This window comes from Lemur catta, chromosome 8 (genome assembly GCF_020740605.2).
Source record: "Lemur catta isolate mLemCat1 chromosome 8, mLemCat1.pri, whole genome shotgun sequence".
In the NCBI taxonomy this organism is placed as follows: Eukaryota; Metazoa; Chordata; class Mammalia; order Primates; family Lemuridae; genus Lemur; species Lemur catta.
The window spans coordinates 87096219-87116486 of NC_059135.1; the positions used below are offsets into that span (position 1 = coordinate 87096219).

At 41.9% G+C, this 20268-nt stretch overlaps 1 protein-coding gene across 8 annotated transcripts in view; it reads left to right on the forward strand.

The window, feature by feature from the left end:
* Nucleotides 1-20268, forward strand: part of NCKAP5 (NCK associated protein 5) — a 768565-nt gene that overhangs the window by 647595 nt on the left and 100702 nt on the right. For 6 of the 8 annotated variants that reach the window (XM_045560321.1, XM_045560318.1, XM_045560317.1 and 3 more), the window contains 4 exons: nucleotides 2253-2354; nucleotides 7488-7676; nucleotides 11876-15651; nucleotides 16348-16525. In XM_045560321.1, coding sequence (XP_045416277.1) covers nucleotides 2253-2354; nucleotides 7488-7676; nucleotides 11876-15651; nucleotides 16348-16525 — 4245 coding nt within the window. The remainder of the gene's footprint in view (nucleotides 1-2252; nucleotides 2355-7487; nucleotides 7677-11875; nucleotides 15652-16347; nucleotides 16526-20268) is intronic. The other 2 variants (XM_045560316.1, XM_045560320.1) reach the window with 2 other exon arrangements.

Consider the following 20268-nt stretch of genomic DNA (forward strand, 5'->3'; position numbering starts at 1 on the left):
CTTGTGTGGAAACTATAACAAGTGACTCGTTTGTACCTTATAATTTAAGAAATTACCCACCACCAACTCCCAGTTATGACAGTCAATCGGCATAAGGCTGTGTGGATTTCAGCATACTGTCTTATTTATTGTCCTCTCTTACTGTGACAATGCCCGTCTCTACCTGGAGTAGTGAATTAAGGAGCCACTTCCGTCTTTCTGAGACAGGTGAGGGATCTGAGATAGAGAAGTTTGATTCCATTCCTGAGATCCTATAAAGCCTGTGCCTTGGACAGGGCTGGAACCTCTTCCTTCTTCCCTCTCCCCCACAGACCTTACCTGTTTCAATGGAGGGGACTGACCCCTTTGGAGAGAAACCACTGAAACATAACATCATTTAGGAGGGTAGGTTTTTACACGCACGCATTCAGGCAGTGAGCAAAAGGGTGACATCATACATCTAAGAAGAAGTGAAGTGCAATCCCGAACTGAATAAGAAGTCAGAGGGCTGATCTATAGAAGATTCTTCCCCCAAATCACGTGATATACCACTCAAAATCATTTCTTTTGTTGAATGTCATTTCCCATAACTTCTTGCACTGTTCGCATATTGATAAATGTATTCATAGGTCTCACAACAGTCTGATTCTTTTGGTACTCTCTCAATCCTTTGAACTTACATGTGGGTGGGGAAAATATAAAGACATCGTCTTGTTTATAGACTACAACAATCATTAACTGTGTACTTACTGAGTATGGTACATTGTGTCAGGTCCTGGGGATTAAAAGGTGAGAAACATTCTTTTTCCCCTAGAAACTCAGATTCTAGAGGAATCTTCAGATGTGGATTATAAAAATTGTCCAGAAACAATGTGATGGTTCTGGTTACCTATTGTAGTCTTAGCTTGGTTGGAGAAATTTGAATTTTCAAAACAACAGGCAACTGGTTTAGGATTTATTCCCTTTTTCATGAAAATACCTCCACAAACACAATGTGAGAGAAACAAGGGTATTGGTGTGAGGCAGGTAGTGACTTGAAAGTCCACTGTCTACCCATGGCAGAAAAAATACCTTTGTCCCTGCAGAAGGGTGGAGCACAGGCCTACCACATGGCTCATCCTCCAGTACGTGCTCAATAAATGTTTGTCGAGTAACCAACTAACCAAGTACACAGGGCTCTCACGGAAGGTCAGCCTAAAGAGAGTCAAATGGGAACAGAACAAATGTCATTCATTTAGTGGAGTTTGTGGTCCCTGCCAACAACATGGTGGATCTGCTGGGACAAAGTGACCCGTGGGGCAAGCCCTGCTCTCTAAGACGATCCTAACATTACTTAGCAGCAAAGACTCTAAGGGTTTCTTGGACCAGCATCAGTATGCAGCAGGGCTTCTCCAGGGAGGAAAAAGAATAGAAAAACTTTTCAGAGGTGAGGGAGGCATGCTTAGCCACATTATTTACTTACTCAATTAGATTTTTTTTAGTGTCTGAAGTCACAAAAGTTGTAACCAAGACAAACCGGGCTATAAGTACCATTTTTAAAATGTCATCAGCCTAGCAGAAACACTAGACAAGTTTTATTGTATTTGCAATTAAGCAGATCAAATTTAATGTCCACAGAAAAGCCTTAGTAATTAGTATAAAGATTAATATAGTAAAATGTCTCTGGTTTAGAAGGCCTCCCAAGCAAAACTGAAATAAAGAATTCAGTGTATGATTGAAAAGTACGTGAATATTAATGCACAAAATCCTTCAAGTCCCCAGATCCCTGATGCAATTATTTTCTATTCACATTAATTGTTCCTAACAGATGACATTAATGACTTTGAGTTAAAATGTGTCCAAGGGAAGATTTCACAAGATCCATGCTGTTTAGAAATAAGGTCACTTTTATAATTATCTGCTCAGATTTTAACCACTGCTCAACATAATAAGGTTAACTTGGTGATTGGTTTTTTAATGTGAATATCAAAAGTTAATTTTCATACCAGCCAATAAGTATTTGGGATATTCACATTTTTTCTACTACTTATTTTTCCCTGCTAATTTTCCAAGGCAGAGTGACAAACTATAATAGCATGATTGCTCTTTATAAAATAAAATTCATATATATATACTTATATGGATATGGAACACTAATAAACTAAACTTTTTTGAATTAAGACATGTAGCATCTAATCTGGAAATGTCAACTCTTTTGAGTTTTAGCTGTCTAAGGCAGGATTTTGAAAGAATTAAATTTTCGCTATTGGATGTTTCTGCTTGGTTTTACCTAGAAACTTCACTCACGCATCTTAGATCTTTCATCTGGAGATTTGCTTTCAGAAGTGGAAAGAAGCAGAAGTTTGACACAGTCACGAACTGATGTTGAGCTGCACGTGAGTTTTCCAGTTGCCTTCAGAACACTTGTTTAGGTTGTTATTTTCCTTCCATCAAATATGATGTCACAAGTGAACCATAAAGTGCATCCTTGAAGCATTGTCAGGCAGATAAAAATACCTTCCTTTCTTGTGTTCTCTAAAATTCAATATCATGTCCCCTAGCTGATATAGTAAGCAGAAAGTGTCACTCTCGGCAAAAATATCATAAATCTTGGCTTTGTCCCCAAGATACCTTTTTGGGTATTGATTATATCTCAAAGTCTCTGAGAAATGGCCAAAGAGCTTTTTATTAAAACCCATGTCCCATATTATTCATCCTACTTTTATGATATATTATGTATGAACTTTTAAAAATTCATGGGCTCTGAATTTTTTTCTTTAGCTAGGGTTAGCTTTGTGCTTATTTGGCAAAACTTTAACCAGCATGGCTTTTAACTCTCATTGACATAAAAAGAGTAACTTGTAAAAATACAACAGCCAAATAAATATATAATGAAAAATGTTAGGCTTAAAAAAATGACATGAACATTTGTGAATAACTGGCATTTTATTTTACTGTATAATTTTGTCAGTGTATAATAGATAGGACATTAAAGGTAAATATTCTCGAGTTAGATTGAAATTAAATTTCAGTAGAAAGCTGTCACTTTAAACATTCATAAAGACCTTATGACATTTAATCTATAATATGGCCTTAAGGTCAGGAATTTTATAAGCGTGCAGTTTTTATTTTTAAGTGTGCAGAATGAAACTCTGGGCTTCATTCTCTCTCTCTCTCTCTCTCTCTCTCTCTCTCTCTATTGATAAACTAAAACTGTAGATTTTATACTGCATTTCTCACCATAAAGATGTTAAAGCATGTGAGCCATTCGGCGTGATAATGTAAAATAAACAGTGAGAAAAGTACACTTTGGATAGTGCAAACAGGATGTGTTTTGCCAATTAAATCAACATAATTAAGATAATGTTGCAGTGGAAGCCAATATATATTTTGTGACAAAGAAGAATTTTAAGAATAATCATTATCTATCACTAGTAACAACTATGCCCAGTGGTAGTCATGGTGTTCTGTGTATCTCTGGGAGTTCTGCTCACTGTCACAGGTCTTACTTGGCATTGTGGCATAATGGCTAGGACTTGGGCCTGGCATCAGAATGTTGTATTGGCTGCATGACTTTGGGCAAGCTATTAAAACCTCAGTGCCTCAGTTTTCCCATTTATGAAATGAGGATAATGATATTTCTTTTCTATTTCTGAGAGTTGTGGTGGGGATTAAATGAGATAATACATGAAATGCATGTAACATGGTCCCTGCTAACAATAGTGGGACAGTAATAAGACCTCTGTTGCTTTAGCTCTTTTCTTTTCTCCTTTAATATGTGGCATCATGCCACAGCCACAGAAAAACATGGCAGAGGTGGAATGATAGCTGAGAAAGGTATCTACTAATATCACACACATCAGGGATCCCTGGAAACACAGTACACCCACTTTTGCCTACGGCACAACAGTTATTTTACCGCTTATGTGCAAAGTGTCAGATTATGACAGGGTCTCAAGAAGTGTAAAACGGGGTATTAGGGAGACTGTGAACTGATAACTTTATTGAAGAGCAAAGACCACATATATATATGTATATATATATATATATATATATATATATATATGTATGTTAAAAAAAACAAACCTTGTTTAATAATGTTAGCAACACCTAAAAGTACCTAAGCATTACCATATGCCAGGGGCTGTTCAGCTTTCACAGCGATCTTATGTAGTAGGTGCTGTCATTCTCTCCAGTTACAAAGAAAGAAACTGAGGCACAGAGGGGTTAAGTAATTTTCCCAAGCTCAAAGAGCTAGCGAGTGGAAGAGCCAGGATTTAAACCTCATAAATAGCCACAGAGTTCAAGTGCTCAACCACAGAACAGTGATTGACTGGAGTAGATAATCCTACATGATAATCACATGCTGATGAAGGAAACTGTAGGAGAAATGATCTCACTTTGAAGTCATTGTATCAGGTAGCTCTTATTAAATTCAGACATTGATTGTCCAACGTGGGGGAAGGTGGGAGAACTTCCCAGTAGGGAGAAGTGGCCCCTTCCTCCTCTTTGTGTGGAATAACTCTGTAACCAGCCCCTACACGTACACACACACCCTCCCCTAGTCACTGGCCCCTGGATGGGCTCGGCCATTCCCCTTATCTGGCTCAGCACAGCCCAGGGCAGACTGTGCGAGGTCGCACGGTGCTGCCAAGGATCCACACAAGAGATAGACTTCTCTACTAGCTTCTCCTAGAGGTTTGCTACGCCAAGCACAGGTCATGGAATAGCAGCATCGAAGCACCTGGGAACTTGTTAAAAGTGCTACATACATCTCAGGTCCTCCCTCAGAATTACTGAATCAGAATCTGCATTTTAACAAGATCCCCTGGTGATTCATGTGCACACTAAAGTGTGAAAAGTTTGTCTTAGAGGACACCCGTCTGCTTAACCATCCCCGCCTGCCTGCACATGGCATTGACACGCCTTCTCCACCTCTCTTAAGTATCCTCTATCGCATCTGGGCATCTCAAGTTCAAGGCCAAAGGAGAGGCAGCAGTTCCTTCCTGCTGTATAGCCCATCCCCTAAGTTCTAGTTTCCCGTCATCTTAATCCAGCATCTACACAGGAGGTATACACATGCGTGGTGACTGGGAAAGGGTGCTGTTCATTAAAGGGGGCCTGGGAATTGAGTTGAATTGTAAAAGCAGGTATAATTGTGGTAAATATATTGGGAAAGGATAGGTGGGAAAGACACAGGGAATTACTTACACTAGCTCAGTATTTTGGGAAAAGGTAAAATGTACATCGTAATCAAAAACTGAGCAGAATGTGAAAAGGCCATTGGAGAAGTTTAGATCTGAATAGCCTGGCAGGACACAAACATTCTCTCTCTCTGACGAACAGACACATCTGTCAGAGCAGAGGCAGTCCTAAATAACAACCCCACCCTGCTTACTAAAACAACACAGCATGAGAGAACAGGATAGCAGCCATGGAAAGCACACAGGTGGAAGTGGAGCCTAAGTGGTATTTCTGAAAGCACATTCCAGATGTTTGTAGTGGCTGAGGCTTAAATGACAGGTGATTTTGTGTGACAGAATCATTGGTTGTAGGCATCTGTTCAGATACAAATATGAACTCCCCTTAACTAAGTTACATCTGGCAATAAACAAGGTCATAAATCAGTAGCTATTGCTGAAAGCTGGATTTTAAGACATGTTTCTCCTTTCAATTATACTTAGAGCCAAATTTCAGGGGGAAAAATGGAATAGTAAAATTTCTTGGCATTTTTAGATCACTTAAAGAGATTGTTATGCAGCAAAAATGAAGTATTGATAGCAAGGCAGATGCCTAATACTGAAAATATAACATTATTAAGCATTATGGATATTGATTAGAGACCAAATTGAACATGCCCTATTCACTTATGCAGGGGCTTCATATTTACCACAAGTACTCTCAGATCATCCTTGCCTTCCTTCCCCAAGCTGGTGTTTAGTCACCGTCAGTTGGAATTGCATTTGGAGAATAGTGATAAGTACTCAGGTACTAAAGGGACCCATAAACTGTCACTAAATTGCAGAAGTAAGAAGCTTTGCCACTCTCCAAGTGACACAAAGACAGATGGCTCCCCATCAAAGAGTTTCTGAAACAAAGCTTTATATAAATAGGAGACTCAAATTAGATGGTAATAGGGAGATTGTGTTCTCAGTGGTCAGCATGCTAAATTAATTTAGCCTGTCCAGTTTCTGGAGCTTCATCTGTTACAGGAGGGGCCTATAATGTGGCTGTCAGGATATGCTTGGATGTTTACAGCTTTATTTGTCACCCCTGCTTATGCAGACCCACTAGAATTCCAACAGCCTGGACCTTCGGTGAGGGACCCAGATCTGTGTGATGTGAAGATTGTTACCATTTGGATACCCAAATGGTAACAAGGCCTGGATATGAAAAGTTATATTATCTTTTACAGTGGAGACTCATGATACCGAGTTTGGTGTTCGCTGTGCATGGCATCAGGTGGCCCAGATGTGCAATGGGCATTTGGTTGCTAACTTAGAAAGATATCATCGGAGCTAGAGGGGACCGTGGCAGTAATCTGGAAGAGCTGCTCCACTCTACAGTTGAAGACACTGTGGTCCGTGGAAGTTAAATGTTCTCTTTGCCCAAAAGCACATATTTAGTGGCAGTGTGTAGCCTGAGATCTAGACCACAAGACTTGCGTATGTTCTTGAACCTATAGCTAAAGATGCTTCTCTGTCTTCTTCCTTTTGTAGCATTGGAGTCATGTTTTGATATTGATCTGATTTTCTCACCAGTATGGCTGAATAAAATGAGAAACCACCCTTGTGGTACTTTTGCCTAATAATGGTGGTAGCTTGTAATAATGAAGCACCTACTATAGGCCACACACTGTGCTAGGACCTCATGTAGTCTTTGCAATAACCCTATAAGGTAGACAGGATTATTATTATTCCCTTTTAAAAGAAGATATGCCTGTAAAAGATGAAATAATTTCCCTGTAGCCACAGTTAGTAATAGGGAGAGCCAAGGTTTGAGCTCATAGTCTATGTAACTCCGAAGTCTGTGTTCTGGCTACTGCACTGCACTACACAGAAAATCCCTGACTTATAAATGGTTCAACTTAGTGGTTTCTCATCTGTATTGTGGTGCAAGTGATGTCGTTTCAGTAGAAACTATACTCTAAGTACCCACACAGCCATTCTGGTTTTCACTTTTTAATACAGTATTCAATCAATTACATGAGATATTCAATAATTGATTATAAAATAGGCTTTGTGTTAGACGATTTTGCCCAGTGTAAGTGTTCTGACATATTTAAGGTAAGCTAGGCTAAGCCATGATGTTTGGTAGGTAAGCTATGATGTTTGGTAGGTAAGCTATGATGTTTGGTAGCGTGTTAAATGCATTTTCAACTTACGGTGGGTTTATTGGAATATAACCTTGTCTTAAGTCGAGGGGCATCTATATTCCTTCCTACCTCACCATGCGGTTCAGTTGATATTTACTTGCCTCTAAGCAAGATATTTCCTCTGCCCTTACTCAGAGCTGTCCTGCTCTTTCAGGAATACCAACTGAATGCAAAATCAGGAACCCCAGCTTTGAAATGCCCAGGCTTGGGGGTTGTTGTCCCTGGTCATCTCTGTCCTCGAAACAGCTGCAGCAGCAGTGAACTGTCTCTTTCAAGCACCTGCAGCGAATACTCCAGTGGCTCCTCCTACACATGGCATGACGGGAAGAACCTCAGGAAAAGGGTAAGGCCTCTTTCTAAGGCACTTTGGCATCAGGGTGAACCAGAAAAGAATCCTCTTCTGGTAGGGTTTGGTCGTGGGGGCGGAGAGTGGGAGGGAGGGGTGAAAAGGAAATGACCATTTGCCGAGTATCTGCTCACGTATTATACTGACTTCCTCTAATCAATGCTTTAGCCTCATGAAACACTATTTTACTATAAAGTGGAGGACAGCATAGTAGAGAGAGAAAATACCATGGCAGATGACAGGGGCCAGGACATCAAGTAAAGGTAGACATATTCCTACTAATATACCAGGAATTCCTTCACCAGGTTTTTAAATAATTACTACCACTGGAATGACTCCTATCTGCAAAGTGGGCTCACACAACCAAAGATTTCTCATGCTTTTTGAACAAATCTCTTTGCTCACCAGTGTAAGGCAAATATTTGAAGTAGGTGTTTTAGCAGTTCCCTAATGTTGAAGAAAGGCAAAGAGTACATGAGAATTGAAACTCTGAATCAATCAGAATACTTGGGGGTCATTTTTCTGTCACTTGTATAAACTTAGTTTATGGTTTTGGCAGTATAGAAACCAAAAAAGTCCCAAACTCCCAGAAAATGTTGATGAGGGAGTAGCTTTGTCATCCTCTGAGCAAGAATTCACAAAAAGATTTCAAGCTTGCATTTAGAGCGTATTCCCTTGGATTCAGACTTCTAATGCAAAGTACAGAATCTGCCACATTATCAAAATTGCTCCCTCTGAGGAGTTGTTAGGAGCTCTGAATAATGACTTCTAGGGGCCTGGCTCAGAACAGATTGGGAGGATGGCTGGGGATGTTTTCTCGCTTTGTCTGTGAAGACCGCTGGCTCCCAGGGCTCTCTGCCCTGCTCTTTTCTTTCTTTTTTTTTCTTTCTTATTTTTTTTTATTGATACATAATAATTGTACATATTCATGGAGTACATGTTATATTTTGATACAAGCATATAATATACAATGATTGAATCAGAACCTCTTCCTCTCTCTCCCTCTCAGAATCTCTTTACTTTCTTTTACATTTTTTGGCTGAAATTCTTCTAATTAGAGCACTCCTTGATGTTCTAAGGCAATTTCTTCCCTGAAAGAAGAGAAGGAAGGTTCTTAAGAAACTCCATGGACACTCAGGTGTCCCTGACAGGGTCCTGCCATGATCGCGGAATGCTAGTAACCTGTCACTTCTCACAGTGGACAGTCCTGGTTCTCAGGACCCCAGCAGGCTAGGCCTAGTCCTGTCAAGTTATTTTAAATTTATATCAGTGAAGGAACTGCTATAGTTCTTACCTTGTGCCAGGGACTCATTTAGTATGTACATTTAGTATGTATTCATTTAGTAACTTACATGAGAAACTCATGGTGTATGAATTTGAATGTGAATACTACATTAACTTATATAATAATACATATATGACTAATGACATTTTTGAGCTCACAAGTATTTTTTAAATACTTTTCTTGTGTGTAGAAACAGAAAGGAAGCCTGCACAAAATGCACTAGCCTGCCCTACATGGGGGAATTTGGCACCAATTGATGAAGAATTACCATGTGCAGCAGAGCTTTTTAAGTACTTCCCAAGTATTAGCTCATTTAATGCTCAGAGTAGCCTTTTGAGCAGGTTCTCCCATTCTCCCAACTTCCAGGTGAGGAAACTGAAGTGCTGAGAAGTTAAGGAACTGGCCCAGATCTCAGAGCCAGCACGTGGCAGAGGCAGGCAGCTGGTTCCAGACCCTTCACTCTTAATCGTTCTGTTTACACTGGCCTTGTTGACCCAGCCTGAACCATGGAGGGGCTTTTCCCTTTATAGGGTTTGATTTATTCTGATTAAGACCAAAAATACCCTGTAAAAAAGTTGTAAAATCGTAATTATTCCATCAAGAAATAGAAGGGGCCTGTGGACATTAAACACAGGCCCCTGTCATGTCAGCAGCATCTTTGGCCAACCACACTGCTTCCCTAGAGCAAGTCTCTTCCAGTGTTTCCCGGCAAAGAACGAAGCTGCCTGTGAGAAACGCCAGCTTCTCCCCCACCGTCTCTACCACAGGGGATGCGTGCTTTCCTTCCCCCCCAAGTTTCAAGAGTGGGCCAAACTGTTCTCAGGTTATTAAATACCTTAACGTCCTGTGGAGATCTGATGGAGGAATGTGGCCAGTCTCTCTGGGCAGGCCGAGAGCCTGGGCCCTGGGAATCTTGCAGCTGCTGACTGTGGGCTGGGCCAAACCACAGCGTGGGTGGCTCTGGAGGGGCAGAAAGGAGGTCAGGGGCAGAGGCTGAGCTTGTCTTCTGTGAGTTGAACAAATCTGCCTTTCTGGATCTCTTGCCGGGTGCTTTTGTCTGGTTTCTCTTCTCTATTGTCAATGACCTGAGTCAGGATCATGGAAATTCTTAGAAATTCAAACGATGGCAGCTGCTTTCTGGTCTGTCTGTAATACCCAGATTCACAGTGGGATTTCTTCTGATTTCCAGAGGAGTTTTTAATGATGTGGGAGAAGAGGAGGGAGAAGATCACCAAATAGCATCTCGCCCCGGTACCTTCTGCTGCTGGAGCATTTTCTAAAGAATATATATTATTTGACTTAAAAACAAATAAACGTGTGTGTAGTTGATAGCAAGGGTAATTTTCATGAAAATTCTTTAGACGTAAGCAAATGTTCACAACTTACTAAAAAGCCCAGATCCCAGTGGAAGTTTCTGACACTTTTTCAGCCTCTGTGTATGAGCATGGGGCTGGTGTCCAGAGTTGTAGGGCAGGGGGTGGCTGGTGTAGCCAAGGTTGGTGTAGAGTGTGCTTCTGAAACCACGTTAGTCCTCCCCTGAAGTTCTTCACCATTAATCATATAGCCTTTTTAAAAGGCACTAGGTCAGCCCCCTACACCCTACAAGTTCCATTCAAGAACGTGTGCAGCGGTAACCTGTGATCTCTGCGATGGCACTGACCCGTGTGGGGTGAGACTAGGGGCTAACCTTGGCTTTGGTAGCACAGCTCCAAGTGCAGGAGTGCAGGCGCCACAGCCAGACTGCCTGGGTGCACATCCCCTCATGGCCACTTTTAGACTGAGTCAAAGTCAACAGTGTCGTAGAAAGAGCCTGAAACACCAGAGTGCAGACCTTTGCTCCAGCTCTTCCTCACTGTGTGATCAGCAGACCCATCGGTGACTCTCAGGTTCCTTTTCTGAAGATGAAGTTAAAGCCTGTGTAAACGGCTGGGATAAGCAGGTGCTCAGTAACCATCAGTTCTCTTTCTTACCCTTTCATTTCTCGTTAGCAGTACTATGAGAAAATATGAATGCGTAGAAAGCAGTCCTTTGCCGACGTCATTTCCCATACACTTTTCCAAAGCTAAGGCTGGCATTTGGGATGGGGGGGTATGAAGGGCGGGAAATTGACCATTCTAAGTTAGTAGGTGAATAATTACTATAGGGTTCGAACAGCAAATGCCAGCTAGTGTGTGTTTGTCTGTGTGTATAGTAACTTCAGAAATTTTTCATAGACGTCCATTGCCTATCCAGTAAAGCCATAAAGTCACAGAACTATCAAATGTTAGAATGGGAGTAACATAAAGACATGGACCAACTTAGTTTTTTCAGCTTTACCCTCTCCACTTCTCACAGATACTCTACAGCGAAGCCATATTGTCTTTTAGTCATTCCCTCAGTGCACCTTGAACATACCTTCTGACTTAGGTCTTTGCCCATCCCGTTTCTTCAGCTCGGAAATCATTTCCCCCACTCCCACTTTTAACCTAAGGTAAACCTGTCTGTCTTTCAATGACTAGCAAAGTTTTTTTTTTTTTTTTTTAAGAAATACTTTCCTATATGCCTTTCATGATTTTTCCAAACAGCTCCGTCGTCTCTCTCCTCTCCTCTGATCTCTGGAGTACTCGCTGTTTGCACTTGTCATATGCTCCTGTTTTGTACAGGTAGTAGTGGCCAAGGGTCCTCTCACCTGCTGGGATTTGTGTTCCTTGAAGGCAGGGTCCTTACCTTCTATTTCTAGACACTGTGCTGCTTAGCACAGGACCTGGCAAAATGAGTGTTTGCTGCATAGTTAGTGAATTAATTAATTAGCTAATTAATGTAGGCATTTGTATGTGAATACTTATCAACCACTAGCACAAATTAAGTCCCATGGTGGACTTTTCCTTTTATATATTTGTGATCATTTCTGATATCTACTTTTCTCTCCTAGCAGTCATCACAAAACTGGGATAAAAGGCTAAGTATTGATTCTTCGCTCCCAAGTGGCTTTGCCAGTCCTACAGATGAACTACCTCCAACTCGTATCAAGGAAAGCCACATTTTGGAAGGGCTAAGAAAGCTACAGAAGCGAAAAGTATTACTTGAACCCCCATCAGTGATAACCAAATGGGGTTACAAAGATTGCATGAACTCAAATGAAGGGATATACTCTCCAGGAATTAAGAGTAGCAGCCTCAAAGAGTGTTCCCCCTGCAAACCAACTGACACAGGGAGCCCCCGCAAGAAGCCCCACAAGGCATTTGTCTTTGATACAGATTCCCATGATGATGCTGACGACAGCTCTTCTTCCTTAATGTTGCTCCAAGCAACCCCAAGCCAGGGCTGCAGGCCCCATGGTAGTAAGTTAACCCACAGTGTTTCTGACAGTCTGTTTGGCTGGGAGCCAGATGGAAAACACTTTTCAGAAGGCACGTCTTCAGTCTATCCCAACGAAAGACTTGAAAACCCGACGAGTTGTGCTAGTACCTGTCCCTTGGAGAGGAACCTGTGCCCAAGTGTGCAGGCACCTCAGGTACAGAGGGAGAGGGATCCGCACAGCCAAGGCCAAGGCCGCGTGGCTCTCAGTCTCCAGCTTTCAGACACTGATGACAACGAAACCCTTGGTGAGTTGCACATCGAGAGTAGTGATGAGAAAAGTCCTTCAGACTTGTCATTGACTGCAGGCACCAATAAGTCCTTGGAGAACCTGGACGTACTCATGGGATTTGGAAAATCTCAACTTGAGTCTCCTGATGAGGAGGAACAGCAAGTGCCCATCCATGTAGAGACTAGGCCAAAGACGTTTAGTTTCATTAAGCAGCAAAGGGTTGTTAAAAGGACTTCTTCAGAAGAGTGTATTACTGTAATATTTGACGCAGAAGACGGCGAGCCCATTGAATTCAGCTCTCACCAGACTGGAGTTGTCACTGTTACCAGAAATGAAATGTCCATCAATGCAGCCCCTACTGGACCCAAGGCAGAACACACTGAACTTTTATCTCAGGGAATTACTTGTTTACAGCCAGGAGCAGCTGCAAGAGACTGTCTTTTCTTCAAAAGATCTGAAGAGGAAACTGAGAAACACATTCCAAAAGTTAATGTACATACTGTTCCCCTGGTGCCCACTGAATCTTTCGGCCCCAGGACGGTGACACAAAATACTCAGCAACAAAAGCTGGTCAGGCCAACACACAGCATGTCATGCCAGAGTAGTTCTAGGTCTTCGGCATCTGTGGGCATCTATCAAAAGCAAAGTCTGACAAAAATACCTGCCCGGGGCAAGTCTTCACCTCAGAAATCAAAACTAATGGAGCCTGAAGCCTCGACACTAGTCCCCTCTTCTGGCCCGGTGACTCTGGAAAAACCACCGGCCTTAGCCCCTGGGAAACTCTCACGGTTCACAAAGACTGAGAGCCCGGGGCCCTTCTTTGAATTACGACCAGATTCACACATTCCAAAACACCCCACCCAACTTCCTCACAGCTCCAAAATGCCCAGCAGGAGAGATTGGGTCCAGTGCTCCACGAGCCACACGCCTGGGTCACGGTCGAGGCCCCTCATTGCACCTAGTGACAGGGGAGAGCCCCCCACGAGGGACGGACACTGCAGCTCTGGGCCAGAGGCAGGGGCGAGGTCCCCTTCTCCCCCACCCCCTCCCGGCAGGTCAGTGTCCCTGCTGACCAGGCCCAGCCATGAGTATTCGCCACCGCCTTCAACTGCCAAGCCAGAGCCCAGAGTCCCCAGTGAAACAGCAAGGACGCTCTTCAAATCCCCTCTGCTGAAAGGAACCTCCACTGCTGTTACTTCTTCTAATCAGGCCACGACGGACGGACAGAGGAAGAAACCTTCTGTGGCCTTCAAAAAGCCTCTCTTCACTCACCCACTGCCCTCCACAGAGGCAGTGGTTCAAACCAGATGCCCTGCTCATACCCCCTCCGGCTCACTCGCTGTGATGGCCCTGGGGCCTCCAAAGGTCTCTCCAAAGAGAGGTGTCCCCAAAACCTCTCCTCACCAAACTCTTGGGACCACACAAATGGACATGGGGTTACGGACTCCCAAGAATTGTGCTTTGACCCACGAGCCACTGGAAATACCATCCTCCAAAAGCATATCTCCAGGAAGAAAAGGACAATGGAATGACAGTGTCTCCACATCCCCCAAGCCTTCCTTCTTAGGGGCAAATGAGTCGCCATCATCTCAGGTTAGCAGTGTCTCATCATCCTCCTCCTCCTCCAGAAGCCATAGTACCCCACATGGTTGTCAGAGCGCTCACGAGAAGGGGCTGAAGACTCGCCTCCCAGTGGGACTCAAAGTTCTCATGAAGTCTCCCCAATTGCTCAGGAAAAGTTCCACGGTGCCAGGGAAGCATGAAAAAGACAGTTTAAATGAAGCCTCCAAAAGCTCTGTGGCTGTGAGTACGTCCAAGCCAGAGGACTCCAGGAATCCAGCCAGCCCTGATGAGACCCCAGGGGGCGGAACACACGTGACTACACTGGGTTTGCCAGCGCAGGACAGTTTAGCTGAAGGGCTTCCCCTGGAAGCAGCACTGCCAGAGTCACTGGAAAGTAGCATCCTCGGGGCTGATGGAAGAGATGGGGTAGAAAACAGATCTGTGAAAAGATCCCTTTCGTCCAGCAAGCCACACCTAAAACCCGCTCTAGGCATGAATGGCGCCAAAGCCCGCAGCCAGAGCTTCAGTGCTCACTCAGGAGACAAGCCCTCCACACCCCCTGTGGAAGGGCCAGGCAAAGTCCGGACTCAGATTATCACCAACACTGCTGAGAGAGGCAGTTCTCTCACCCGGCAGAACTCCTCCACTGAAGGCTCTCCCAGCAAGACCCCTTCTGCTCTGGTGTCTGAGAGTCTGCCCAGTGCTGGACGGCCCTTGGGGCACCCCTCCTCCAGCCAAGGCTCCCTGGGGAGCTCAGGCAGCTCCAGCAGTCATCATGGGAGCCCCAGCAAGTTGCCTTTGAGGATCCCTCCGAAGTCTGAAGGGCTCCTCATCCCACCGGGAGAGGGGGGCCAGCAGGCCTATGCCCAGGGAGAGTGCCTCCGTGTGGCTGTGCCTGTGGAGCCAGCCAGTGACCGCTGCAGGTGCCCACCCACCCCAACAGACTGCCCTCAAACCCTGCAAAGCCCAGGGAGGATACAGTGTCCAAGCTATTTTGAAACAAGCAGGACATCCAAGTTAGAAACTTCTGGAAGGCATCCAGATGCCTCTACAACTGGGACTGGTGCTTTGAGCTCAGAAGCACCCCCCTCACCCACAATCGAAGAAAAGGTCATGTTGTGCATTCAGGAAAATGTGGAAAAGGGCCAAGTGCAAACAAAGTCCACCTCTGTAGAAGCGAAGCAAAAGCCCGGCCCTTCTTTTGCCAGCTGGTTCGGTTTTCGAAAGAGTAGACTTCCAGCCCTCAGTAGCAGGAAAATGGATGTCTCCAAAACCAAAGTGGAAAAGAAAGATGCAAAAGTCTTGGGGTTTGGAAACAAACAACTAAAATCAGAAAGAAAAAAAGAGAAAAAGAAGCCTGACCTACAGTGTGAGTTAGAAAATGAGGTGATCAGGGATACCACATCGGTAGATAGTCCAGACAGTGGTTTACAAAGCAAAAATAATTGGAAAACACCACAAGACGTTTACAACCAAATGAAGTTTGAACCGAGAAATAGACCCAGCCCTGTTACATGTTCATCGAAAGATACCTTTCTGACGGAACTTTTGAACAGGTAACTCTTTGGAAAAGTGGGTGGTAATGCACAGGGGTCCTTCTCGCCCTCTTAAAGAGAGTTGTTTGCTTCCTGCACATTAAATGCCCGTCAAGCATGTTTTTCATACAGGCAGAAATGCATAATAGCAGTCTTTTACACGTTAGCCAGAATTTAAACAATGATATAAAAGTTAGCAATAAAATGATAATTTCGTCCGTGTTACTTTGTTAACCAAACCAATGGTCTTTGAAATTAAAGAATGATAAGTTTTATCAAGGTTGATAGAAATTCAACCTGTACTTGAAACCATGAATGTACCCACATGGCATGAAATGGAAGAAAATTACACATACGTTTTAAAGCATGCCAATTTCGTTGATTGTACCAAGCAAACGTATCCTTATAAACTTTCCAGAGATAATTACATTTCCTGTCAATCTTAAGCCAGAAATGTATTTAGCAATCACTCTTCGGTGGTTTTTTATTTTGCCCCTCCCTATAGCAATCATAAAAATAAATTATTATGAAATCTAAATTGACACACTACTGGAATATTTGAAGATTTGATCAAGGCTAGTGAAAAATACTTATCATTCAAAGTTTTCAAGACAAAGAGCTACATGGAGGTTACTTTGAACATTATAGGATTGGGAAAAGGAGAGTGGTTGAGGAAGAGCAATGTAATTTATCAGAGGAATCACTTTCTACTTGCAGAGTTGACAAGAAAACAGCTCAACAGACAGAAAGTGGATCAAATAACGTTTCCTGCAGGAATGTGTTGAAGGGGAGTTCCCAGGGCTCCTGTCTCACTGGCAGCTCTATCAGCACTCAAGGAAACCACAAGAAAAACATCAAAACCAAAGCCGATATGGAAATACCGAAAGACTCCCTGGTAAGTGCTCCACCATCCTGGGTACCAAGTGCTACATTCTGAGATGTTCTAGCTGGGTTCCTTCTACTCTTTGCTGATGAAAATATGGGGGTAAGAGATTATGGGGGAAAAGAGAAAGTCAAGGAAAAAGATATTCTAAAAAGAGAGAGAGAATTCCTGGCGACAACTGCAGCAGACAGCTATCAGCTGGACCGAGAGTGGGCATGGCTGTTTCCAGCAACGATGCTTTTCCCAGCTCTGTTTTCAGAACGATGGTGTAATCACAGTGCATTGCAGGCAGATGATGCTACCAGTGTCATCTTCCAGTTATACCCTGTGCTGGAAATTTGATGATTATTTCCAACATCACTAGCAACAAAAAAGAAATGAACATGAAAAGTGCTAAACAATTTAAGAGAGTATTGGCTATTTTGATGACTTGATTTAAGCATTGTTCATTTTTTATGAAAGTTGTAGGAACCAATACATCCTACCTAGACAGAGGCTGTTAAGACTAAGAAATTCTTTTTGGTACTTGGCTCCCTATTGTTCAGCTTATTCATTGTGAGAACTCAGGGAGTAGACTTACTTTAAAAAGTAAATAAATAAGAGGGTATTATTATGTTTCCCTAGGGTATGTTGGTTTCAGATAATATTTTTGTTTTAAAATTACCTTAAATTGCACTTACTCTCCTTACATTCTTTATGTTCTTGTGTAATTGACTTGATGATATTCATTGTTTCTTTTAGGTAGAGCACTTAAACCAAAAAAAAACTCACCTTAGGGAATTACTGTATCTATATAGTACATGCTGTCATTTTCTGAGGGAAAATTTGAAATATGAAGTAATTACATATCTTTTTTCTGGAGTGGTTTGAGAGTAGAGGAGATTTTAAAAGTGATCATGGTTGGCATTCTTATTTAGTTATTAATTATTAGTTGTAATTACTTACTGATATCTAGGTTTCCTTAGAGTTTCACAGACTTTAATTTGAAAATTTTTTATTCAAATAGCTCTTGGCTCTGCAGAACTATAAGGTCTTTTTAAAAAAAAATAATTCTCCAAAATTGTATGCAGATTATGTTCATTGCAAAAGTTTTTTTTTTCTTTTTCCCCTCATTTTTGCTCTTGGCTCTCATAGTATCATCCCTTCTTTGAAAATGTAGATATCCCCTGCATTATAAAACCACAAATTATAAGCATATCTAAGGCTGCCCTTGTAGTGTCACTGAAAGGAAAGAGAGCGAATGAACGTGTGGAAATGTGCAATATGCTGGAAATTCAATCCAACTGATGGAAAACTTTGATAGCCTGGCAGAGCCCCTTATCAGAGGCACTCAATTTAACTATGCTCCATTTAATATGGTTCTGACAGCTTCGGGTATATCTTCACTGTACAGACGTACCAAAAAAACAAAAAAACCCTGTGTTTGGCTTTTACAATTTCATTTTTACTTTCTTATTACTTCCTAATACTAAAGTTATTTGCCATGCTTTTCCTTTCTCATCTGTAGTCTTTCACAGGGTGGTAATAAGGGTCCTTTGGTCCTTCCAGAATATCTGCAAGAAACACTCTTATTATTTTCTGTGAAGTATGAAGATTCCTTAATCACCCCAAATATACATAATCAATAGGGATATGCTAAATTTTCTAGTTAGCTGCAAGACAAAATTAGTCATGCTGAGAAGCTTTTCCATACAGAGGAATGTCATTAACCTGGATAGTTGACCAGCTAGTCATTTTTTTTAATGTAAAATGCAGTGTTTTTTGTTTCATCTCCATAATCATCAGTGTGGATTGGGCTAAAATTACTAATTTCAGAAAGGACATTGCTGTAGACTCCTGTGGGACTAGCACAAGAATAACAGTGAAAACTCATTTATTATATGTTATCAGCCTATATAGGAAGGAGATTAGATGCAAAATAAGATATATTTTAATACCACAGCACATTGATGTGTATATCCATGAACCTTTTCAAATTCAGAGTTTAAGGGAATTTTCCCCCCACTAGGGCTCAAGGTAAATTTGTTATCTGCTTATTTTAAAGTATATTGCAAAGAATATATCTCATAGTAGTTATTTTGGATGAAAACAGTAGCTGCATATAATGCATTACATATCACACTTTTTTCCTGAGCAAAACCACTGTTCAAAAACCTTATGACATACAGGAGCAGTGTAGTTTCCCACAATTCCTAAAAAAATTGCCCAGGAAAAGACCTGCAGATACTAGGGGTTAGAAGAGGTCCTCAGGAACACAATCAAATGACATAGGAGCCATCTGGACAGAGGACTGACAGCATCTGCTACAGGGGGTCATAATGCCTACTTGTACTATTGCAGTGTATGAGGAACAAATCCTAGCAAATTCCCTGACTCTACATGCCAAACGGTCTTCCAGACATCATGGGGACAGTGACCACGATTTTGGCAGAATCCACACCTGGGACAATTCAACTTGTAACTAAAAACTATAGTCATCAAGTGCAGTGATTGTAAACATTCAATAGCCTGAAACCATAGGGAAATAAATAGTTGAGCTGAAAAAATATATATAGCACTGTGAGCAAAAGCTCTCTGAAAAGGAAAATGGAGGAAGGAGACCAGCAAACCAAGGAGACTCAGCTATAGAACAAACGTGATCCAGAGAACAAAGGGAAGGCTGAGGTTTTATAGCAAAAGTTCCTGAATAGATTCCCAGTCAGGTTCCTTAATGCAAACGAAGGATTGAAACTCAGTTCTGATTGGTCAGTGCAGCTGAGTCCTGATTGGTTGATACAGCTGAGTCTTGATTGGTTGATACAGCTGAGTCCTGATTGGTTGATACAAATGAGCTGTGATTGGCTGGTTCAGGTGAGCCCTGAAGGTTTCAAAAATAAAAGGTGTAGCTTTTCTGGGAACTCTGAGTACCAGAGTTACCCGTGATAATGGCTGTTTGGCTCTGTTTAAATTTGAAACAGCCGCTCAGAATCCATCTTGAAGGGCTGTTTCAGGTTCACATTTGTACATATCATCATCCCTTGCTCTTTACAAGCTGATATATGGTTATGAGAGTCCTTAGGCATTTTAATTATTTTCATCTATAGCGATTATATTAGAAAGATTATTTCCACACATATAAAAAATCCATGTATGTAGTGAACCTCCACTTAGTTCACTAGTAACTGCATATCCATTTTTAGTATTGCTAGAAACATTCTAAAATATGTTTAAAAGTCCCATTAATGCTTTGCTGAATTAAATCCTTTTCTCATTTCAGAGCCTTAATTAGAGGCTTATGTCCCCATTTCTGCCATCATTTGCAGACCACTTAGCTCTAACTTTTGTGTAATTTAGACAAGGACCATGTTACTTTGTACTTTTATTTAAATTATATAAAATCATTATAAAAGGGGGAAGAGGCATATCCTAGAAAGACTGCATTGATATTAAGTCAATAAGTCAGAAAGAGGTGCACTTTGCCTGCTTCACATTGTAAGTTCTTCCTTCTTGTGGATTTAGATAATTTTCTGAAATGAGAGTCTCAAAGGAAGACAGCTCCAGCTCCTATTTAACTATCACTGGACAAAAATAAAAATCATTAACAAAATTAACGAAGTCATATACCTTCATCATGCACTGGAAAGAAATGGCCATTTTAATATGGGTACTTTAATTTAAATTATGGGTATTCTCACCCAGTGTCACAGTCTGAAAAAAAATCACATCTGCTAATAAAAAAGCATCAAATACTATCCCATTAAAATGGTACTGTGGTG